This window comes from Scophthalmus maximus, chromosome 5 (genome assembly GCF_022379125.1).
Source record: "Scophthalmus maximus strain ysfricsl-2021 chromosome 5, ASM2237912v1, whole genome shotgun sequence".
Classification (NCBI taxonomy): domain Eukaryota; kingdom Metazoa; phylum Chordata; class Actinopteri; order Pleuronectiformes; family Scophthalmidae; genus Scophthalmus; species Scophthalmus maximus.
The window spans coordinates 12500786-12525293 of NC_061519.1; the positions used below are offsets into that span (position 1 = coordinate 12500786).

The 24508-nt window shown below is 41.3% G+C and overlaps 2 protein-coding genes across 2 annotated transcripts; both read right to left on the minus strand.

The window, feature by feature from the left end:
• Nucleotides 1–123: 123 nt before the first annotated feature.
• LOC118311473 lies at nucleotides 124–9592 on the minus strand. The gene is made up of 2 exons (XM_035635384.2): nucleotides 9085–9592; nucleotides 124–2719 (listed from the first exon to the last, which is right to left on the minus strand). The coding sequence occupies exons 1-2, from the start codon at nucleotides 9502–9504 to the stop codon at nucleotides 2516–2518; spliced, it is 624 nt and encodes a 207-aa protein (XP_035491277.2). The 5' UTR covers nucleotides 9505–9592; the 3' UTR covers nucleotides 124–2515.
• A 2209-nt stretch (nucleotides 9593–11801) lies between these two features.
• Nucleotides 11802–13430, minus strand: LOC118310877 (regulator of G-protein signaling 16-like). The gene is made up of 5 exons (XM_035634196.2): nucleotides 13290–13430; nucleotides 13043–13138; nucleotides 12877–12938; nucleotides 12603–12766; nucleotides 11802–12478 (listed from the first exon to the last, which is right to left on the minus strand). Exons 1-5 carry the CDS (start codon nucleotides 13331–13333, stop codon nucleotides 12302–12304), a joined length of 543 nt encoding a protein of 180 aa, XP_035490089.2. The 5' UTR covers nucleotides 13334–13430; the 3' UTR covers nucleotides 11802–12301.
• Nucleotides 13431–24508: the final 11078 nt, after the last annotated feature.

The window sequence follows — 24508 nt, forward strand, 5'->3', positions numbered from 1 at the left end:
GATCCGGATCTGGAAATGTGCTCACCTGTTACGATGGCGGTGACCTATCTTTGATAACATTTTCATCCAATCCGTCCATAACTTTTTGATTAATCCTGCTGACAAACAGACACACAGACAGACCGAACACATAACCTCCTTGACCGAGATAATTATACTTTTATTTACGCAGCACATTTCTAAACAGCTGTCTGAGAGTGCTTCACATAGAAGGCAAAATAAAAAAACAAGTAAACAATCAATATCTAGTGATGTCACATAAAATGGTTAACAGTAACTGTAAAAGAAAAGACTAATAAGAAAAATACTAAAATAAAATTAAAAGTAACAAATACAGACAAAGATAAAATCAATCATGTAAAAGCCATTTGGCCAAAAAATGGCTCTGGCTGAGAAGTATTTTTCTTTCACTTGAGTCTATATTTTTTAAATTTATATTTTTGAGTACACACACACGCACACGCACACAAACACACACGCACACAAACACACACTCACACACACACACACACACACACACACACACACACACACACACACACAAAATATAATATAAAGAATGTCACATCGACTAGTTTCTTACCGTGTACCTGTATGAAATCGGCATTTCACTTTGAACTACTGTCCCTGTTGAGGTAGAGAAAAACAAGAGATTGCCATTCATGCTTATTAGTATGTCTTTCTTTGTCAGAGTTTTCACCAACAGAGAAATTGTACAATATTGTTTCTTTCCCCTAAGTTTGTAGTGAAACCTGCACCCTTGCTCTCACCTGTAAGTATGATTTTTGTCCAGTAGGTGGCAACAGAGCTCTTTGTAGTTGACAGGATGTAAAACTTGTAACAGCTTGTACAACCAGGCTGTGCAGGTAGAGCCAAACATCCACACTATGTCTAATGGATGCTCCCTCTAACTCTACGTACCCTCCTTTATCTATTTGCACAGCTTGTCTTTTGTTGACCCGTGTCCCGAACCACTTGGCACAATTGTTGTACTCCCAGTCTCAGTATACGGGACTGTCCATTAATGTCCAAATGCACCGAGTGCTCTGTCACAAAAAACCCTCCCGCAGCTCTCACTTTTGTACTTTTTGGCATAAAGGTGTCTCATCCCTGTTTGTCATGAACAAAGTGTCCTATGAGATCATACGTGAAGAGAGCAGAGATACTGTAGCCGCTGCTTGAGGAGACCATCTCCTGTATATTGCCCCATTTGAAGTAGTTGACGTCTCGCCCAGTGCATCCAGTTCCTGCAGCCTGAATGACTTTTTTCCCCGGCACGTGCCAGCTTGTCCAAAGACTGCTACAATGGCTGCTGTCGTACGTTTGCACTTTATGGGGGTTCATTTTGTAAAGCTGTGCTGACTCCAGACAAGAGGCACAACATTGTGTGGGTTTTATCACAAGATGAGTAAAAGCTGAAGCATGTGCGTCAGATGCTACAGTTATTTTAACAGTCAGCAACAGATAACTCACACGATTGCTATTTAGCTGGTGCGGGAACGTGCGATTATAGGGTCAAGTAAGTGCTTTTTCTTATGTCTCCATCAGCTTCCCATGTGCCACGTGAGGAAGAAAGCCTCGTGTTTTTTTTTTTATTATCTTGCTGTGTAGACAGTGGGTTTTGTGTCCACACTGCAGCACATCATGATTGGACCTTCAGTGCAAACTCTTATTTGATTTTGATGTGAACAAATGCCAATTTTCTGTTTAACGGCAAATTTTTCTTGCCACGTTGTTTACTGTTTCAGCTCAGGTTAAAAATATGAAGAGTCGGTGTGTACGTTAATGGGGTTCAGTCAATGCAGAAGGCTACTTCGTAGTGGTGTAAAATAAATAGAACAAACATGTGAGGCTGATGGGAAACATGACCAGTTGTGCAGGTGAACCAAGGTAATGGACAGATTCAAATTTCAACCTCATCAAGGAGCTGATAGACATCAAAAAATGATCAACAGTTATTACATATTATCCTGTTGGGAACATGAATTTTTGTGCCAAATTGTATCCATTCAGTCGTTGGTGAGATGTGTCACTTACACAGTAGCACGAGATTAAAATCTAGGGAGTTCAACAAAGTCAGTAAGACACATCTCCTGAGGACTAGGAGTGTCTGTAACAAACAGCAGTCCATCCAATAATGACAAATGTGGTGGACTGACCAATAGACAAACTTTGACATCCATCCATCCATCCATTGGGTTCAAGTTTGGGGGGGAGCAGGTCAATCAAGCTTGGGCACAGACACTCCGTCCAATAGGAGGGATTCATCTTTATCAGCAGCAAACCATGACATCCGAGTTGGAGGTGCTAACTCTCATCCCAGCTGTTTCACACTCAGTTGCAAACAGCCCAGTGCAAACTGGGGGTGACCTCAGTGCTCATGGGCCCATTTCATATCGGCAAAGGACAAACGGTTTTTCAGTTCCTCTGTATGTCTGGAACAATCCTGCAGGAATTGACAATAAAGTTGACTTGACCTGACGTGTAGCCTGGATGGACAAACTCCCATGACCCCTCAAGCAGCCTTGGCAATAAATAAAGAGCTTGTCCACTGTTCCATGGCCAGGGCAGAATCCGAATTGCTTCTCCTGAATCCAAGGTTCGACACACCGGCTGGCACAAGCTTTCCTCCACAATTCCGTTTCCCCCCTCTGGTCCTTTTTTTCCAGAAATGGGACCCACGTCCCCAGTGTGTCAATCTGCAGGTGCTGTTCCCAATCTGCATGCAAAATTGAAGAGACGGGTCAGCCAAGCCATCCCAACAGCATCCAGCAATCCATTTCTGGTACCTTGGAGCTCCCTTACAACTTTACCTTTCTGGCTGGATTAAAACAATCCCCTATGAGCTGGTTGCATTTTTTTTAACGGAGCGAAAGATGAGCTAGTGTTTATGCTAAGCTAGGCTTACAGGTTGTTGGCAGCAGCTTAATATTTAATGGACACGTATGAGAATGGTATAAGTATAAACATCTAACTCTTGGCAGGTTAATAAATAAATGTTTGTCCCTTTAATGAGCATGATGGCCTCTGTTTGACTTTGTGCTTATTTTGTTGTTGTGTTCAACTCTTCAGCACATAAAGTTCCCTCTTTAATCATCCAGAGAGCAACTTCATGAACTTTGATCCCAATGCTATTAGCTGTACATTTGATTATTGTCTGATTAATGCCTGGACTTGTTCAACATAATGATAAAAGACATTAAATGGTTCATGATTTTTGCAATATTGTTTCAAGTAAAAACCAACTAATGGATAATAAGTTAGGAAATTTAAACAAACCAGACAGCTACATGGCGTGATGAGCTGTTTCAGGAAGTAAACAGTCCTGTTAGTGTACAGTATGATACAGACTTTATCATTTACATATTTAAAGTACATTTTCTAAATGAATGTGGGAAAAGTGTTGGTGCAAAAGTTCAATATCTTGTGTCATGACATGGGATGGTGGAGCTATTCCCTCTCACAAGGTTCCTGAAACACCAGCAGCAGATGATTTTTTCAAAGAAGTTAGAAAAAAGACCACAAAGAGAATATCTTATGAGACAGGTCCTCAGAAACAGGGACTTTAACTTACACTTGTTATGCTTTGTATGTGTATACATATTTTTTAATGTAAGTTTGCTGCCCAGATGGTGTGGAAATGAGGGGAAACACCCTGGACAGACCTCAACATGCAGACAACCACCCCACATAGTCCGTACGTTACATTACCATGTATAGTCTTCTGACTATGGGATGACTGTGTGAGTCATCACTGTATGCTGTGAATGGATGGAGTCCCTGCTGGCTTATGAAATGAAAAAAGGCAGAGCAGATGTTGACGCAACAAAACCGGCGAGTAATCTCCTCACATCTCACGTTTTAATACAATGTCAGATGTGATTGTCAAGTGTTTTATGGTGAATGACAAGAGCCCTTTTTTTAAATCAAGCGGACACAAACAAGTTTATTTCAGGAAACCTCTTTTTTTTTTAATTCGTCAAACCACATGGAATAAACATGAGCTCAGAAGCTCCTATAGCACAATGGGGTTTTATTCGAGTGAAGGTTGGGATGGGACCACTTAGTTACCACTTGGTTTGTTGCCTTGGTAACCCGGTAACCATGACCACAGCTCTTTTTTTTTACACCACTCCACCGAGTTCAAGCACCGTCGGTGGTGGTATTCATCACCACTCACACAACAAATATGTTTTAATATGAGCGTGCTGACTCACTTCTACCAGTGAAGTAGAGACAGATCCACTGTTTCACAGGGCTCCGCCTGTTTTTTGCCACATTACGTTTCCACCTTGCTGACATTTAAAGCCCTCTACTTAAACTGATCCATGCTTCAGAGTCACTCATGCTAAAAAAGCGCCATGTTTAGCCTCTCCCACCACAGCTCACCTGGGCGCGGGACCTGTTTGTTTACAGTGTAAACTTCATGATCCTGAATTTTGAGAAAACGTGTATTGAAATTAAACACGACCTTGTGTTTTATAATCATGGAGATGTATTGTGTAATCACACGGTTATTTCTGGCTAGCCAGCATGGAATAACTATTTTTAATCTGAACATGAAGATTATACATCACAAAGAAATCACAGTAAAATAACCATCCTGTCGGTCACAGAAATTGGTTGTGCAGTTGGTCAGTAATTTTGCAATTGTCGGTGATGGGATCTTGTTTTAGAGCAGATGCTTGTTTTTCTTCCAGGTTCTTGTAATCATTCACATTATTTCTTGAAAATAATTACTTGAAAGGGGGTTTTATCAGAAAAGAGGCAGGGACACTTGCAGAGGCAAAGAGGAATCGGGAGTTTTTTTTTTTTTATTTACCCCAAAAACAGAAAATAAATATAAACAAACAATTTAACAACTAGGCCTATTAAAGAGGTCAACATAAGACAACCATACCAAAGAGACCAACTAAATGAATGAGATGTTAACTGTTGGGAAACATATATACTGGTTGGGCTGAACCAAATAATACACGAGGTGAAGATAAGATGGACACCAACTACAACTAAATACAAAAGCCAAACCAGCTAAATACTAATACACCCATGATATGGCAGCATATGGTTTAGCCCGATCAGCTGGTTCCAGCATTTAAGTGTCCCCAGCCCTCGGCCGCGCCTTTTGCAGAACCAGGAAGAGACCTCCCATGCTCACAGTAACTCAGAGACAAAGAAACAAAGGGTGAATATAACGGACTAGGACAAATAATTTGTAATGTTAACTAATGGAATGTGGTTGAATGCAAATGAAATGAAACTGTGTGGCAAATAAATTAAAAGAGTTATGTGAGCAGCAGACTACTCAGGTCGAGTATTTGAGCCATGTGGCCGTGGCCATCATGCAACATTACCATGTGTGGCCATGGCCGTCACATTCATCTTCCTTCTGATCTTGTCAGCTGTATCCAACACTATTTTCTCAATGTTAATTTGACCTGATTGTCAAAAGCCCTGAGTGTTTTTTCCCGTGTTGTAGTTTGGTTTCTTGTTCTTTTGCCACAAGTAATTCCTGTTAAAAATAGTCTACTAAAGTTGAGCTCCAGTCGTGTAGATTTTCATGACATCCACGTACCTTTTATTTTTTAAAATTTGTTTTCTTCTTTCTGTTAGAACAAATTGACAACACTATAGACAACCAGCACTGACCATGGTTTCTTTCCAGTTTGATGACTGGAGCAGAGAAGTCGACAGATTGACTTTACAATTGCAAAATATAAAACTTGACAGTTTTTTTAATATCCAGGCCACCCATTGATTTAACTGTCCCTGTGTACTGTGACGTTCAACCTTGGTGACAGTTTCTAATTCCCATGATAACCAAAAGTGTTTGGACTAATCCAAAGCCATTAAGATAACGTCATCTGAAAATTGTTTTTACCTTATTGTTTAGTATAACAACTTAAGGGCACCATCAAAACCTCATGTGAATTTACAGGATTTATGATCATCCTTCAGATCACTTTCAGTCCTCCAGTCACACATTTACTTTACTCTGTGCAGTGTGGAATGAGACTAACATTAACTCAACTATACTATCTATCTATATATATATATCTATATCTATATATATATCTCTGTTATAATTCATTCATTAAATGTCTGTGCTGTTTAGGTGCTGAATATGGGGCTTAAAGCGCTACCTGCTACATTACTGTCACTTACTTAAGCTAGGAAGCCATGGAAAATAATGGAAGCTACAAAATAAATATTTAATCGCATTACTTGATGGTTAGGAATGACATCTTACAAAACACAGGCCACTGATATACACCAAAAAGGCTACCGCGACCAGCTACCTGTTTTAATGTTGTGACTGGTCCATGTATTTTGATACTACTACTAATGTACTGATTAAAAGGAATGAGGACGATGGACATCTAATATGTAGATCATTAAAAAAAAAAAAAAGGGAACAAAAACAGCAAGAAAGCTCAGTAAAATGAGCCTGGAGTCCAGTCCCACTCTGACAGGCATTCAGTTAATTATGATTCACTCGTTGTTTTCTTATTTCAAAGCTAAAGGTTTTTTTGTCCGCACGTCTGGATGCAAGTACATGCATCACACAAAAATACAAAGGTTTCCATCACAATAGTCTAATCTCCCTCGATTTGAATTTGGTAGGGACACTTGCAGCTGTAATGTTAATGTTCAAATTTTTTTCAATTTAGGGCTTTTTAGTGTTTATCCAAGTTGCTATTGCCACAGTGAACCAATTTACCTACAAGCATGATTTATAATTTTTTAAAATTTAATCTGCTCTCTCTACTGCTCGGTTATTAATTGTATTATTTGAGTTTTCATTTATGTTAAAAGTTTCTTTTTAAAAAATGTATCCAAATTCAGTTCGAACACATGAAGTCCTGCCGCAACAGGTTCGTATGTGCTTCTTTTCTTTTCGTGAATACTTTCCCACACAGAATACTGTACAAATACAGTATGTTATGTCTAGAGCAAAGAGCAAGTTACAATTAAAAGTCAAGTCCACATGTTCCTGGAGGACAAGAGTGTCAGTTTGCTGAGCCAAAGAAAAAAAACCAAACATCAGTGTTTCTTCACTTAATCTCAGTCACTGTACTGCATGTCCAGGTTCAGAGGAAGACTCATTACTCACCACTTCTGGATGAGAGACAGAGGGGTGGAGAGGAGAGAGAGCTTCTACCATTTTCCATTAGTGGGAGAGTGGTGTTAATGAAATTGCCCTCACTACTTTAGGGGCTGAGTGTTTGAACAGGAGTAGTCTGTAGTGCTGGGAAGGGGGAGTGCTGCGAGGGGGCGGCGATGATTGACCGCGGTAGAATGGAGGGAAGGGGCCGATTTACAAAAGGGAGGGGAGGCTGCTGTGACTCACAGGCAGTGAGTGGCTGCTAGGGTAGTAAACAAACCTGCCTGTGGAGGTGCTCTGTATGAGGCTGCTGTTTCCATGACAACTGACCCTGACACTCAGATGCTTCTCAGAAAAATTGGAAAAACAAACATTGATAGTGCTTCAAAGCCCGGTCCTGTTGGATCACATGGACAAAGCTTACTCCCAAACCAAACCCTGGACTTGAGTCCAACCTTATTCAAAACTTTGTCTTTGCGTTAAACTAAGATAACTGGCTGCATTAATTTGCATACATATAAGAGTGGTCTTCTCATTCAAGTGGATACAAGTGAACAAGCTTATATCACCAAATTCCTTTAATCTTTACCTAAGCTACAATTAAGCCTATTGTGACAACACATCACTCTACCCCCAAAGCTCAGTAATTAGCATGATGTAACTCATCATAATGGTTTATTTTAATCTTGAATTAATGTGTGGGACAGTGTTTGAATTACACAGCAGAAATTGTCAGAGGCCTTTATTCCAGTGGCACTACTAAACATGTCACATGCACTCACACATGGAAGCGAGTTGGTTTAAAGGAAATGCAGTTAGTTCGAAATTTGTATTTTAATGAGCGAAAAACACAAACCGACATATTTTTTAACTAGCATTTATTTCAGGAACATTGTAAAAAATAAACTCACAAAAAGAGCTGCCCCTAAATATTTCAAGGAATGCTTTCAATTAATTAATTGCCCAGTAATTCAAACCATTCCTTTGGCTTTCCTCTTTCTAGGAGCTGATGTTGGGTGCCGGGTCCTATGGCTTCTTCCATCTCTGTTTTTTCCTTTTGAATCATTTTGCTTTGTGAGGATCTCCTTAGACATTTTAGTCTCCATGGGTTTGGGATCAGGGAGAACATTTGTAAGGGACTGCAGCTTGTCAAGATCTCTCAAAGCTTTCTTAAGAGTCGAAACAGACTTAAGGATATGTAATATGACATTCATCCCTAGCACACCATGTTGGGTGCTATTACAGTCCTCATCCTTTACTATCAACACTCCTTTCCCCATAATTTCAATGCCTCCATTCTGAAAATCTAGTATTGCATACCCTTGGTATGGGATTTTGAGCCCATTGGATGCTTTGAGTGTAAGCCAGGGGAGATCAGTTTTGTCTCTTATTTTAATATCCTTAAAGCTTTTTCGGAAAAGGGAGTGGCTAAGAAGAGTTACTGGAGAACCTGTATCCAGTATAAATGGGATTTTAACCCCGCTTACCACCATTTCCACTTTTGGATGGGGACCTATGAATGAGGGCTTATTAGGTTCATCCTTTACATCACCGGTCAGTTGCCCCGCAGTGGCTGAGAAGGTTGAAAACCTGCCAGTTTTGGGTGTGGGATCTGGGAGAGCATTTGTGTGGGACTGCAGCTTGTCAAACTCACACTCAAGGTTTTTAACACCACAAACAGACTTCCAGATTTCTGACAAGACATTCATTCCTAGCAAACCATATTGGGTGCCAAAGCAGTCATCCTTTACTATCAACACTCCTCTTTCTTTTATTTCAATGTCTCCAGCCTTAAAATCTAGCACTACATACCCTTGGAATGGGAAATTGAGCCCATTGCCTCCTAGTATTTTAAGCCAGGGTACTTCAGTTGTATCTCTCATTTGAATATCCTTAAAGCTTTTTCGGAAAAGGGAGTGGCTAAGGAGAGTTACTTGAGCACCTGTATCCATCATAAACAGGATTTTAACCCCGCTTACCACCATTTCCATGTGTGCACAGAAGCCTGAAAAAGAGGGCTCGTCAGGGACGTCCGGCGTGTCTCTTGTCAGTCGTCCTGCAGTGGCTGGGGAGGCCGAAAACCCGCCGGGTTTACACATCATCGAGGGGAGCTTGTCAACCAGCTGCCTCATGGTGAACCTTTCAGCTTCATACTTTTGGCTGTCCTCTTGATATGAGGTACAGTGGGTTGCAGGGTCCTTTGGCTTCTCCCATATCTGTGGTTTCCTCAGTCCCTGAAAGTGTTGGACTCTTTCCCAGGTTGAAGCCTTTTGTTTCATGGGAATCTCCTCAGGCACCTCATTCTGCATGGGTTTGGCATCAGGGGAAGCATTTGTGAGGATCTGCAGCTTCTCAAGCTCACACTGTTGGTCATCAGCCCGCTGCCTCACTGTGAGCATGTCAGCTTCATATCTTTGGATGTTCTCTTGGTATGAAGTTCTGACTCTATCCAGTTCTTCTTGGAGAATCTGTGTTTTCTCCCTCTCCACCTGAAACTCCTCCGTCGTCTTTTGTCGGACAGCGTCCTGTTTAGCCCTCAGGTTTTGCAGCAAGAGCTGGCTCCGTGACACTCCATCTTCAAGAGACTCGATTTCAGTGTCAAGCTCACGCTGAGGATTGTGAGCCCGCTGCCTCACTGTGAGGATATTGACTTCATACCTTTGGCTGTCCTCTTGGTAAGAATCTCTGACTCTCACCTCTTCTTTTAGGAGAATCTGCTTTTTCTCCCTCTCCACCTGGAGTTCCTCCACCATCTCTTGACTGAGGGCATCCTGCTTGGACCTCAGGTTTTTCAGCAAGAGCCGGTCTTGTGACACACTGTCTGCATGAGACTTGCTTTCATTGCCAAGTTCCCGCTGAATTTCGTCAGTTGCATACAATGGCGTTTTATAAACACAGCTTATCAAAAGTCCTTCATGCAGCTCTTTTGAACCTTTGTCCTCTTTACGTTTTTTACTTATGTCGGGCATGGTGTACCTTGATCAAAAGTTTTTTTCTTCCTCACAATGGCTGTCCCTTGGTTTAAATGATTTCACTGGAGAGCTGCAGTCCTATATACCTTAAATTGCTGATAATGTCACGATGGTGGATAGAATCCCTTTGAAGTTGGCTTTGATCTGAAGGATTACATTTCTTCTTCTACTCTTTTTTTCTATTTACATCTGAATCACAATATGAAATGAATATGCTGCGTTTTCCACACACTGTAGGTGTCCATTCAAATAATGTTTTGATTGATTTGGGGATCTGCCCAGACTCTGTCCACATTGTCGAAAGGTGTGCTGATGAAAAATCCAATTAAACAAAAAGCTCATATATGTGGGTTTGCAGGTAAAAGTGTCCCAGTTTGGAGATTTAAAAATACCCTATGCTAGTCAGACATTATATTTTGACAGAATGAGGCTAGCTGCGTATCCTTGGTTATTTATGCTAAACTAATCTAACTGGCTTCAGGATCCAGCAAAATATTTTGCAACATGAGAGTTATACTACTCTTCTCATCTAACTCAGAGCTCATCCATCTCTTCTAAAGCAGTCAACTCTCCAGAGTGTCAAAATATTGCTTTAATTGCTTTAATTACTTTTGTCGTTCCTACTTTACCTCAGAAACAGGATTCCACATAATTTCAATTTAGTTGCTGTTTGGCAGCTTTTGATCAAATCCCTTGATTTTCTTCAGCAGATGGAGTTTGCACAGTTGTCATGGATCTGTCGTTTTTTGAACTTCGATGGGAATAGAGAAGATTAATATGACTGGTATGTCTGCACAGTAACTTTCAAACTCGAGCATGGCTGGGGAACCTCCAGCCTCCATCCATTTTTGGCCTGTAAGAAAATTTGATTAAAGCCCATGAGGTTGCAATAAAAGAAAATGACACAAACTGGTAGAATAACTTTGCTCCAGTGTGGTCCTCCCCCAGCTGTATACCAGTCAGGTCATGCTGTATGTCAGGGTGAGCGCAAAGGTAGATGTGGAATGTTGCGCTTTAAGAGAAACGGCCAAACAATTTCTTGTGTTGTTAAGGTAAAAGAAAAATAAGTGTATGTAGACTTCAGGTCATTGAGATGAAAATGGCCAATCACATGCGTCATTACAGCTAGAAACATGCAGCTGAAGTGAGACGCAAAGTCAGCAGGCTCCATTGGTTTAAAACAACCCAACTTCCTACCAGCTCACTATTTGGCACATTAAAGTATATCTTCTTTGACGGATCCAGAGTATTTATGCCATAGGCCTATTCCTCAAAGGAAAACTGTTGCCTGGTAACTTAAGAATTTAATCAAATTGTGTGTGTGTGTGTGTGTGTGTGTGTGTGTGGTACAGTTGCTAGTCAGACTCCTGAGATAAATTAATATCCTCTTGGAACATTTTAAGTGTTATGACCAGTTGGACTTATAACTGCTGTTTGAGATTGTGGATAGTTTCTTCTGTGATGATTCACGCACGCACACGAGACACAGAGAGAGAGAGTGTGAGACTCATTACATATCTTCCATTCAGTGTAACCCCAGAGAAAATGAGTCATCCAGTCACCCACTTGTGAAGTGGAACTACTGAGGCTACACATTAGTTAGCAGCTGTAACAGTGCTCATGAGCAAGTTTTCTTCTTCCATGCTCCCACATTTTTTCCTGCCTTCAGTAGCCACATCCTCCATCTGCACAAGTGGAAGAAAACAGTCATAGTTTGTCCCCAGTAAATTGAGAATCTTTTATTCACTGCACAGATTTCACATACAGTACTTCAGATAAAAACATGTAAAATACAAATCAGTTTTCACCAACCAGTTGCACAGCAAACATTCACACAGCCAAAAAGAAACTTTTAATAAATAAAGAATAAATAAATAAATAAAGAATAGCATCTATCACAGTGGTAGTTTAGTTGTGTGGAATTAAGTTATTGTCTCTGCATGTTATTCTTCATGCCACTCCGCTGCTCAAGTATGTAGAGTACACGTCTCTTTTAGAGACACTCAGTCTGTGTCGGTCTCTTCTCGCAGCCACAGTGTCCTTTAGCTTCCAGCTCGGACCCTGATCGGCGTGCAACCTCCACATGAAATGGCGTGAAACTCCTTGGACTGAGGTAATCCGTTCCATCCGAACTTTTCCAGTCTCCGCTGTGCGTCAGTGACTTTGGGGAGTGATCACATCCCATCTGCGGCTTGCGGGCAAATCTCTTCAGGAGTCAATTCTATTAGCCTGTCTTGGTCTGTCTGCTGAGCTCCAGGTACGTGGGGCACTTGAGGAAGCGAGGGTAGCAGTCCTTCTCCATCAGGGTGTAGATTTTGGATTGGGCCAAGTCGAAACAGGACTGGCTGGGATGCTCCATGTTCTCCTTTATGATGGCTTTGGTCACATGGTCCAGATTTACCTATAGAAGAATAGAAAAAAGGAGAGTTAGAGATGATAATTGGCCCTCAGCAGCAAGATGAGAGAAAATAACAACAGTCAACAGAGCCTCTTAAGGTGTCTACTTATAGTTAGTGGAGATTTACCTCTCTTGGTGCATCAGTTCTGATGAATTCATCATAAATTCTTTTGGCCTTCGTGGCCAGCTTTGCGGGTTTAGCTGCCCTGAAGTCCTCACAAGCCAAGAAGAAGGCAATGTTTTCCTCGCTGAACTCAGAGACGAGGAATGCTCTGAACAGGCACAGTCCATCTGGAAACAGGAGAAAGACAAGATTGACATCTGGCAGTCATTTGAAAACATCTGGAATCATCGAAACTTATTTTGCACGCTGCAAGAGTGATGTTGAGGATTGTTCTTACTTTGGCTGGAAAGCAGATTCTCAAACGATTCCTTCCATTTCAGAGGCTCATTGATATTTAACCTGCAGCAACAACAGAAACATAATTAGGAAAAGTTTTTTAAAATCACTGTTGTCCACTGTAATTCAACTTACAGGCGTGCATGGAGAAATCCATTTTGTCTTACCTCAGTTTGTTACATTTCTTTGACTGTCCAGTGCCAGTGATGCTGTGATCTGACTTCTGGAGTAAACTTCCAAACAGAGCTTTCAGCTCCTTTGCCCTGCAAAGATAAAAAAAGAGGACATGTTATTTAAGAAAAGGACAAGTTATACATGTTTTGGTCCATCTGTCATATTCCTGAAGTGCAAGAATAATACATTTCCCCTCAAAACGAAAAAAAAACCCCGTCAGAAAACCACAGTGGATCTCACCTCTCCAGACAGGTGCTGGGCAGGGAATCGAGTCCTCGGCACATGATGAGGTCTTTTCTTGCTCAAGGGTGAATATTTCCAAAGGTTCTGTCAGGTATGCTGCAGAGCCGTTTTCCTTGTTGTCAGTGTGTGAGCTCTCAGCTGGTCTGCCTTCTGTGTAGGAGAGTGACTCTTTATAGGGTAGTCCTCACTGTGACACCATGCCTCGCAGCCAATGAAATAAGATGTGTGGGAGGAGAAGGAGACGCTTCTGCACAGATTTTCCTCCAGACTACTTTGTCTCTGCTGAACAGCACATGTGGTGGTTACGTTGACTGAACTACCACTGAAATCATGTTGTGCTCATTCAGTGTGTGTGTGTGTGTGTGTGTGTGTTTGTGTGTATTGTGCTGATTTCTATACTTGCCAGGAGTCCCTAAAATTCACACTTAAAAATCCCCTGGTGAGTGTCAAAGTGTGGACATTTTGACAGCCCCTGATTTTAATAGAAATTAAATTCTCTCATGACAAAATGACTAAACAAATGACCCCGAAAGACTGACAGATTTAGACTGCAACCAGGCCCTTAGCCCGAGTAAAAGCTGTAATAACAAAAAATTAATTGAAGAGATATCTGTTCACATTGTTGAGTCTAGTGAGCCTTTCAATTGATTGTTTAGCTTCAGAAGAACTTTTTCCAACCATCAACTAACCAAACATGAATACGTTTCTTTGTCTTGCACGTCTGCCGGATGTTTGTGGCAAATTAATAAATAGAATAGACCTTCACACTGTCTACACTTGCTCAACTAAGAACACATGTTCTGGGAAAAAACAGAAGAAATGTGGAGATCCTTTGTTTTCATTGGACAGCAATGGTCTGTTAAGTAAAAGCTTAAGAGTGTTATATTCTTGCTTTTATCATTATTGGATGACTGATATTATTATTGGTATATTAACATGTAAGCAGCACCTTTATATACGAGTTCCTTCACGTCTTGTAAGCTGATTTAAATCTGCAAACTTACGACAAAAGCTGTTGAATAAATGTAACGAAGTAAAAAGTACAACATTTACGCCTATAACATAAAGTAGAGGACTCGAGGTAGAAAGTGGCAAAAAAATGGAAATAATCCATTACAGTACAAATTCCCTTTAAAATCAATGTTCATTCATGAGGTGACTTAAACTTAGTGAACCAATGGTGTATATATACAGGTGAACCTTCTCCCAAACAAGAGGAAGATGATGTTAATGTTTAAAAGAAAGATGTTAATCAAATCTGATCAAACCCACACAGTTCAGACGGATAAACTGAGTTGTAAAAGAGTGTTAAAATCTTCATACCTAATAGAGTAAGAATGTTTTTTTCTGTTTTTTTTACTTTTATGGAAGATTTAATTGAGGTCCTTCCAAGCATTTGTACCGATGTGTAAATGTTATGAGGAAGCACTTGCACAATCCCTGTCTGGACAATCGTTTCTTGTTCGTCTTTTGACTGAGCACGGATGACGGGTCACAACCTCAGCGTGGCGAAAACTATTTTTTGAATTGAATGAGAAAAATCTAAATTTAGACTGGCCTGAGAGCCAACCAACAGTGAATTCCGGCAGTAATTGTTCGTTTCTCATTGATATCTCAGGAAACTGCACAGGAAAGAGAAAATCAGGGCAGCCGGATGGAGAGTGATAGGGAGCTAATTTAAAGTTTCCGAACAATACTTACTCTCCCACTAACTGGCTGCTTTGTCCGACACACTAGTTCTGCCAAAAGCAGAACACTGAGGCCAGAAATAATGAGCTGCTTCCCTACTTCTTCTGGGGAAACAGTCTCGCTGGCCTGCGGAGAAAGGAGCTTCCCATGTTCAAAATGGGTGCGTCCCGCAGGCCGATCTGTGAGGAAGAATTTGGCCTGTCAGGAAAGGTAGTGGCATTAATGAGGCTCAAGTAGAAAAATACAATTACTTTCAAAATGTTCTATAATGCGTGTTGATTTAAAGCAAATAAGGTGCAATCTAAATGACAGTGGGGAAAGCTACTATATTTACACTACATATGAAAAGAAACAATTTATAAAATTAATACAAGTTACGCGATTTAAAGCTACAGTGGTTAATATTTAGGAGAACACAGAAATTTAATATATTGTCCATAACTGTGTGTTTATACATGTATAATCACCTACAACAAAGGCCGAGGTTTTTTTCGTCAACTCTGAATGAGTTAAATATAGTTACGTGAGGTGGACCCGACCTCCGAGTTGCCATGTTTGCTACGTAGTGTTGAATACGGTCGCACAAAGCGGTCCAGCCTTTGTATTGCTGCTTTTGTACACAGACACAGCTCCTGCCTGTGTGTGCGCTTCTCTTTCGATGACACAAGTAGTGGTGTAATTGACGTTATATCACCGTAACGTCTGTGGTATCTTACGGCAGATCTTGACACAGTTCTCAGAAAAGCAGCTGTGGGGAGGAGGAGCAGGGGATTCGAAGGGCGGGAGAACAGGAACATGCACAAAAACCTGGAGCGAATGCATGAAAAGATGAACGAGCAGACGGAAACTCAAAACTCTGATAGAGTCGTACTCCCGCATCTTCTTGTGTTCAATGGCATAGAAACACTGTCAAGTCATAACAGCCCAAAGTGATAATGATGTTCATCATTACTAACATTTAGGTCATGAACTGTGTTTGACCAACAAGAAGCTGACATTGAAGTTTCTCACTATTCATCTCTCACAGACAGCAGTTCTGGTCCAGACATGTCTTTTATTCCCATGAAGATGTGGTGCACGTTTCAAGTCTTTTTCTGTCTCTGAGAGAAACAGAACCATGCAGGATGATTCAGTCAAGCTGAGATGAGGAGAGTAGTGTCCCAGCAAGACAGCTGCTTGATGTTTCCAAATCGATTTCCAAGTCTGATATATTTTACATTTCATCCCTGGTTCAATATTCACTTCAAGAAGCTAAATGGATCGGAAAATCCTGGAGCTTTTGCAGAATGTGATACTCAACAAGCTATTAAAGCAGATATTGTAAAAATGTTTACATTCACAACCTGACATGCACAGTACAGTACATATTAATGTTTAAATCGGGGGTCTCCTTTTAGGCTCCATTACTGAGTTTGTGTTAATTCGGGTTTTTTTTAACTTTAATTTGTTTCAGATTTTTCTTTTTTTTTTCTTCTACCTTAATTGTTGCAGAACCTTATCATCAGAACTTCCTGAGAATGAAGCAATGTGTTTGGCAGAGACACTGAGAGGGCACTGTTTAATCACTTACCCCTTTACTGAACATGAGCTCTGAGAGGGGACAGATTGATTTAATCTACTGGATCCAGCCAAAATATGTCAGATCTGTCTTGATTTGCTTAATTTAAAAGCCCTGTTAAAACAAGATATTCAGTAAATACGGTGACTTCTAAATTTACAGGACCTACTTAAGTTGAGTCATGGCTAATGCTGGTCATTTCAAAATGAAAACATTGTTGTATATCTTGATGCACTCTCTCTGCTTCCTGCCCTGCTCTGACTGTGCCGACATTCGTTGAAAGTCCAGCCTCGGTTTCTGGAAGGGTCTCTCCCATACGGGAAGTACACAGCAGCATGGAATTCCCAGAGAGTCTGCCCACTTCCCAGCCGATGTGACCCCTGCCTCTATCGGGCGGAAGTCAGAAAAACAACCCCGTTTCCTTCTAATTCTCCTCCTCCCTCTCTGCTGCCGCAGAAGCTCACATGTTGAGAGTTTGTGTTTTGAGCTCGTGAGCAGCATAATTCAAAGTCAAAAGAGAGACCAGCGAAAATAACACTGGGTATTTATTGAAGGAGAGATACAGTTTGAGTGGCACCACCTGGCAGTGGACAGAGAATCCACAATCTGCATATTCACGCAGCTTCCTATCGAACGGAGCAGGTGGAGGCTTACCTAATGCATCCAAACGAAGAAGCGCCGCCAGCGGTCACCTGCTCTCTGCCAGATTGTCCTATACTGTATCTCTGTATCATCAAATGTCAACTGGCCACGGAGCATCTGGTGGTGCAGCAGAGAGGATGAAAAATCAATTTTAACTACATGTAGTCTACACGAAAAAGAAGAGCCAGTGGATCCAGTGCGTCTGTGTACACCCATGTGCCTTGGTTACTTTTTTGCATCTGCCAGCTACTAAAGCTGAATGTATTTTTTTTTTAATTCTGACACTCTGGCTTTCATAAATACATACATGAGTGACTTAACCCATCTGGTATCAAGCTACATGAGTTTGCATCTGGAGGGGAAAAAAAAAAAAATCACTGCATGTTGACTGCTTCATATTGAAATCTACGTGCTTTGCTCAACTCCACACACTGCCTGTCGCCATGGGCTTTGGTAAGACATTCAGAACTTGTCTTTCTTCTTGGAATAATTTCAAATGGCTGCCAGAAAAAAAAAAAATGGTTTAATTATTTTCCAAAGAATACTCTGCAGGAGGCTAATAAGTTTGCACTTGCTCACACCAAAACAAATATGTCCGCTGCAAGGCGAGCACCAGCACCAGCAGGGCGTTGGGAGGCACACGAGTAATTGGGTACATTGCCAGAGATCCACCAGCAGGCAACAGAAAGCAATTTTATGTGAAACAATCACGGTCCCTACTAATGTGCCTTCTCTTATTCTGAAATATGGCTGCCCTGTGATAGGGTGTGTGGGAACAGAAGGTTAATGAGGTGCCAGTAAACAAGACAGAAATGTCACATCGGTGTGATGAGGGCATTGGTGTCTCTTCCATATTCATGAGAGCATTTATCATATTCTGTCACACAAGCCATTAGGCTTTGCAACGTGTGAACGTATTCTTTCCAAGAAACAAAACAAAGAAACGGACGACGATCATAAATAGTATAAAACCTTAAAAAAAACGTTATAAAAACGGAAAAATATTGGGAGTCGATTACAAGGAAGGGTTTTGGGAAGATGCTGCTTGATTCATAAATTCAAGTTTATTGATAAGCACTTATTGAAATGACTTTCATACAAACTTCGAAAGGAAAGGAGCATAAAAGACAGTCAAGTGCATTGTTGGATTACAAAAACAACTCATCGATTATCATGTCCAACCAGCATTTTCCATCACACAGATGAGACTAAGTAAATGTTTGTCTGCTTTCAGGCACTTGGGTAGTTTGCGGGGGGGGGCGGGCAAGTGAAGAATGTTCTGGGCCAGGTGTCTGGGCAAACACGCGTTGAGAGCCCTGCCTGCTCGGCGATGCTCGAGTGGGGAAATCGTGGCTGAGCTTTTATCAGAAATGAACGGTCGACGTGGATCTTTCGAGTAGAAAGACGAAGAGTAGCCATGTTGGCTCTGTGGAGCTGCTCTTCTTCACAGTATTTAAACCTTTTTTCCCTCCCTTGCCAGCAATAGTCCCAGGCTCCACTGTTGCTAGTGAATGACCTGTAGAGAGAGGAGGATTTTTTGATACTTAAACAAGTGTTTATTTATTTTCAGGTGATGAAGAAGCAAAAAAAAAACAATTAAGAAATCATACAATTAGAAAGAAATGCAGGTTGAATTTCACATTTGATGTTAAATCTGCATTGATAGTCTCTGTAGACGTACTGTAGGCCTACACAATGCAGAAATAATGGATCCCTTATGGTGAGAAACATAAATTATAAAGTACACATGTGCAGTGGGCTTTGATTTCTTTTTAATTCTAAGTATTCGCAAGGCTTCTACCCATAATCCTGTTGAGATCCATAATTTCTCTCTCTCTCTCTCCCCATGTGACATACTTTGCTGCATAAGTGATCTCTGCGTGCGCAGCAGAGGGAATAGTTCACTTCTCATGGAAAATGAGTAGACATGGGATTGGCTGTTAAGCAGATTGTGCATGCTGGTGCATCTCAGTCAGACTGCTGCATCTTCAACAGCTTGCTCGTGGCCTGCAGGGAGTCCAAGAGAAGTTCAGAGAGAATTAATGTGCACAGTGATTGTTTTCTTCAGCTCCAACACAGAACTGAATGCTGAGCATTTGCTGGGAGCAGAGGCGAGGGCTCGAAGGGTGCAACACGAGCGAGCTCCCGCTCATTGCTATGTAATGCAAAGCAGGACAACAACAAGCTGATATCAAATATAGCATCACTGAAAAAAAAAAAAAGTGTTGTGGAATACTGATACTGAACTTGAAAGCGAGAGCTCATTCCAAAACGAGGAAGGTGCCTCACAGCTTCCTCTCCATTTTAGTGGCATGAGTTTCCAGGTCTGATTGTTCAGTGATAACCTGTGGATTTATGCTCTTATGAATAACTTTATCTTTATGTACGCCTCCAGAAGAAGCTCCACCCAAAGCACAGGGTTGAAAATGAAAAAAACAATAATGTCCAGACACTACTTATACTTATCAGTATTTGGTTGAGGATTTCAAACTGAGCTGACTACAAAAGGTGAATACAATCTGACCTTTACGCTCCTTCCGACGGTAGCAGCAGCTTAGAGCTGAAGTTATCACATGGGCTGTCCGCTTGGCTGATCTGTGGGTTTTCCAAGAGAGGCCTTTTTTTTTTACTGTTATCACTCGTGTCAAATGCACTAGCAAAGGCATTAAGGATGCATGTACATCAAGGTAAGTGTGAAGGTGAGTATCACTCCCTACACTGTATTGTTGTAATGCTTGCAGAACTCTATCTCATCAATCTGTCAGGAGAAGATCGATTTTTTTCACCCAATACTTTCGTGGGTGGGTGGGAGCGGGCATTGGCAAAGTCCTCCATGACCGAGATGCACAGTATCACGTGGAACAACGTATACGCAGTGGTAAACTCAGACTTGAATCAACAGAGCATTTCATCCATCTAGAACAGGAAGTATTCCTGTGAATACGGTGCTTTAGATTCGAAGGATTCTTTCGCTGAGCTTCGTTCGTCTAGTATTTGTACATGCTCAGGGAAAAAAGAATGTAAAACTAATGACCTCTGCCATACATCCAATATTAATATGGTGGACTACAAATAGCAACTTGATGATGATGAACAACTATCTTGAATAATTGCATGAATAATCTTTTTTCCCCAGAGATATATTAAGTCATTGAAAATCTGAAGTCTGCATCTTCAAAACAATAAGGATTTTTGTTGTTTTACTTGTGACAGTATGGTGGAGAAATTGTCGATCGATACCAACAGTACTCGGCGACCGGAATTTCAAGACAGTGTTCATATGTGCATCAGTAGATATTTTCAGCTGCACCATAATTGAGCCGTAATGGTCCGCTGGGATCAAAACGTCTTTTGGACTTTTTGGAGAAGAAGTGGACCTTTTGTTAAGACTTTGTGGTTTTTGATTTCTGTGACTGCCCTTCCCTTGTCCAGACACTCATTAGACTGTGTGTGTGTGTGTGTGTGTGTGTGTGTGTGTGTGTGTGTGTGTGTGTGTGTGTGTGTGTGTGTGTGTGTGTGTGTGTGTGTGTGTGTGTGTGTGTGTGGTCTCTGTGCCTCCCTTTGTTCTTGTTGGATCTTTGGATATTGGATATAGTTTTGGATTTTGTTTATTTTCCCCTTAAAAAGACCGGAGGTCAGTTTTTTGGGTCAAGCTTCAACACCCCGTGACAGGAGCTCTGCGGGTTTAACAAACAACCCGCAGCTTTTCCTCCGTCCTCTCTGTTAGATCAGAGAGAAAATGTAGGGCACAAGAACAGAGTGGGCATGTGCGGAGGGAGATGGTTTCAAAGACTGATAAAGATCAAATTACTTATTGCCCCTTTCATTATCATAGATTTTATAAAGTTTAAGTTTTAATAAATGAATATGATAAATACACCTGATTTGTTTCCACCTTTTTTTTTGGAGTTGGCTCTGAAATATTCCCACTCGTGTTGAAGGGTAAATCCTTTAATGGCTGTGCTTGCAGAAAAGACCTTCCAAGTCTTTTAAACAAAACGCGTGTCACTTCGAGTGAGTGGAGGTGGTGGAAAAGGGAGATTGTAACATACAGTAAAGTGGGCATAATGACAAGTTTCACACCACGCCGTCTTCTATGCAAGCCACAGCACATACATTACAGCAATCACTATAAATGCTTTGAAAACTGCTCGAGGCCATCGCATGCCAGTGTAAAAGGGTCCACCCGCACAGCAACTAGCGATCTGCTTCCTCTGAGACGCTTGGCACGCTTGACCCTGACCCTCGGCAGACACTGCTGACGGTCCAAAGCTCCAGTGACTCATCAGCAGAGTTACAGTAGAAACGTAAAGTCTATGTCAGACATGACATACTGGAGAAAGAGAGATTTCAGATGACACAGATGCATGTAGATGATCCCAGCTAACCGTGTGAAAAAGATATGCACCTTATCCATAAAGTTATTATAGTGACACATGGTAGTAAATTAATGCTTCAACTTTAATACAGTTTGAACTCGTACATCGCGTTGACAGATTAGTTTTACTTATTTAAATGATGGATTCAATTATATCTACCATTCTCTTCGGGTTTATGTTGCACATGGAGTTGTCAGGAGCTATCCATTTTCATTCAAGCCATCTATGCCATAAATAAACGTTCTTTTAAAAAAAGGCTCAGATGGCTATTTATTTTTTATTTTTCAACCACTCATTACAGGGTTGTCAGTGCAACTTCCAGCTAACATCTGGGTCCGGATTAAAGTGAACGGGATGAACGTGCGTTTGAATTAAAGTCACCCATGGTTTGTACGAAACCACAAGAGTAGGATGTGTAAAACTGTTGAGACGTTTCATCGAAAAATACAGGTGACTTTTCTCATCAAGTAGAGAATCATAATCTAAAATTGTGTGGTCAGATTTATTTTAAACACCCAAAGAAAATAAGGGGAAAACATTGAGACCACAAAGGGTTAATGTGGTTTTGAATTTGACCCTGAATTTCTCAAAACAACAATGATCTGGTAAGAAAATAAATATTTGTTCTCCTTTATATACTATGGTTTTTATGGTATCAATGCATTTATTACATACCAAATGAAGCTTTCAGGAGCTAAAAGCATTTTTGGTGCTTTTCATCATTTACAGAGTGAATGAGACAGTGATGATCAACAAACTTCCCATATTGCCACACTCGGTATAATCCCGCATGGTCATGTGTGGGAATTTTTTCTCCTCTGGGAGAGATATTATGCATCACTTTGTGGAGCATTGGTCACATGGGTGACATTTTTCTTTCAAACTAAAAGATAAAGGATTGAAATCACATCCGGCTTCAGCGGCGAGCTCTGAACTCTGCTTTTCCCTTGTGAGACCGGAGCATTCTCAGCAACATGCTCCCCTGAAACCACTGTGGGATCTCTGTGAGCACATAACACACTAGAAAAAAAACAACAACCTCAAAAAAGCACGTGGCGAATAGTAAGGTCACTGGCCACAAAGTGAAGATGCGACAGAGACCTGTCCAACCCCCACTGACTGAGATAAGGCATGTGTGCACACATTTCCCCAAATTCCACCCTGGTGGGAACATAAACCCACAGAATGTCGCACATCAAAAACATAAAGCCAAATTAAAAATGTGATGTCCTTATCTTTCCGTCTAAAGCCTCAAAGGCTGACTGGGCTTGTGTACACGAGACCGCCTTGTGAGGTTCGCTGTGAAATGTCTTCTTAGAAGATTCTCAGACTTTGAGGTAGTAAAAGTCAAACACGTGCCTCTCCTCCTGGTCTCACTTTTGGTCTGGGACTAAGTTCTTACCCGAGGGCTGAGTGACTTGGAAGCCCTGCACGCCACACACCATGCTTTTTGTTCTCATGGCAGACACGGCCCCTTGGTGTCAGAGATACTCTCGCAGCGGCAATGACAAATGGCCACGTAAAACAAATATGGGTCTGTGGTCTCACTGCTCCCCCGTGTCCACCCTGGGGATCTAGCTATCTATCCATCTATGGATGTATGCTGTATTCACTTCAGTACTTCTGTCTTTACCCAAAAGATGGCAGCACAGTCACATCTCTGCCCCGTCGCCGACACTCATTGTCACACCCTGAAACTTCTGAAGCACTTGCCATGAACTAAACCAGTTCTCACTTGCCAATCGACGTGACAACAGTCTGTCAACTGTCCTGCGTCTTTCTAGATCCGGGACGGAATGAAAATAACAGCTGCCGAAGAAAAGAAAAATGTAACATCTCATTTTCCGTAGAGCCCGAGGCGATGACTTAAGAAGCAAATTGCATTCAATCTCAACAGAAGGTTGCTTTAAGCAACACAGAGTGAAGAGACGCCGCGCGCCGAGCACAAATGAACCGTTAAATTCAAGGCCTGAGACGCACTTAGCGCGCTTTGTGTGATATATAATATGATTGTGCGAGTATATGTCTCAATTTTAATACACACACAAACCATTTTCCTGCAGATATGAGAGATGAATGGAAACGAGCAATGGAAACGTTGGTTTAGTTTTCCTACCCTGCCCCTGCATACTCTGTATTGCGTTTGTCTTGCGTCCCCCCCCCCAAAGGGCCACATTATCTTGTATATTTCTACAGCAGACAACAGAGAAAATGTTTATAATGCTTTCATGTGTTATCCACTGGGTGCAGCTGTGCACGTGTAAGCATATTTTATCATGTATGCCGGCATTTAGCTTTAAATAAAATCCAATCATTTCAAAACCGTGCCTCTGCCGGCACTCTCCCCGCTGAATGTACTTGAACTAAAAGCCAAGGTGCATTTCTATACCAGCATGAGCAATTTTTGTTGTTGTGTGTGAATACATTTCAGCGAGGAAAGTTACTATAGGGTTGCCTTCTTCCAGACCCATTTTGTCTACTGGGATCACTGAGATGTGATTGAGACCTAATGGGAATGGATGATGGCTATAAGAGCACCTGTCTGAAGATGATAGCTTGAATCAGTATTCTCTCCTGCAATGAGAAGTGGAAATAGGAGCTGCAGTTAAGGCAACAGTGATGTCTGTCCCCTGGTCTGTGAAATGGCTCAATCTCCGCGGCCGATCCACTGTTTGATTGTTATAAATCTTTTGCTATCACATTATCTTGGCAAAGCCATTACTGGTGATTGTGATTCTGAAGCTGTGAGAAATGTAAAGAAACCGGACTGTGTTTTCGAAAACTTCTCTGACAATGCTTAACATTTAAAGGTCGACCTGTAAAAAGAAGACCTTGTCCCTTTCTTGTTGGCCCTTATAAACCTTTATGCACTGATCAGACGCGACATTAAAAAAAAGATCCGGGGCCTGGTTTTAATGTTGTGGCGGATCTGTGTAATTTCAGAAATG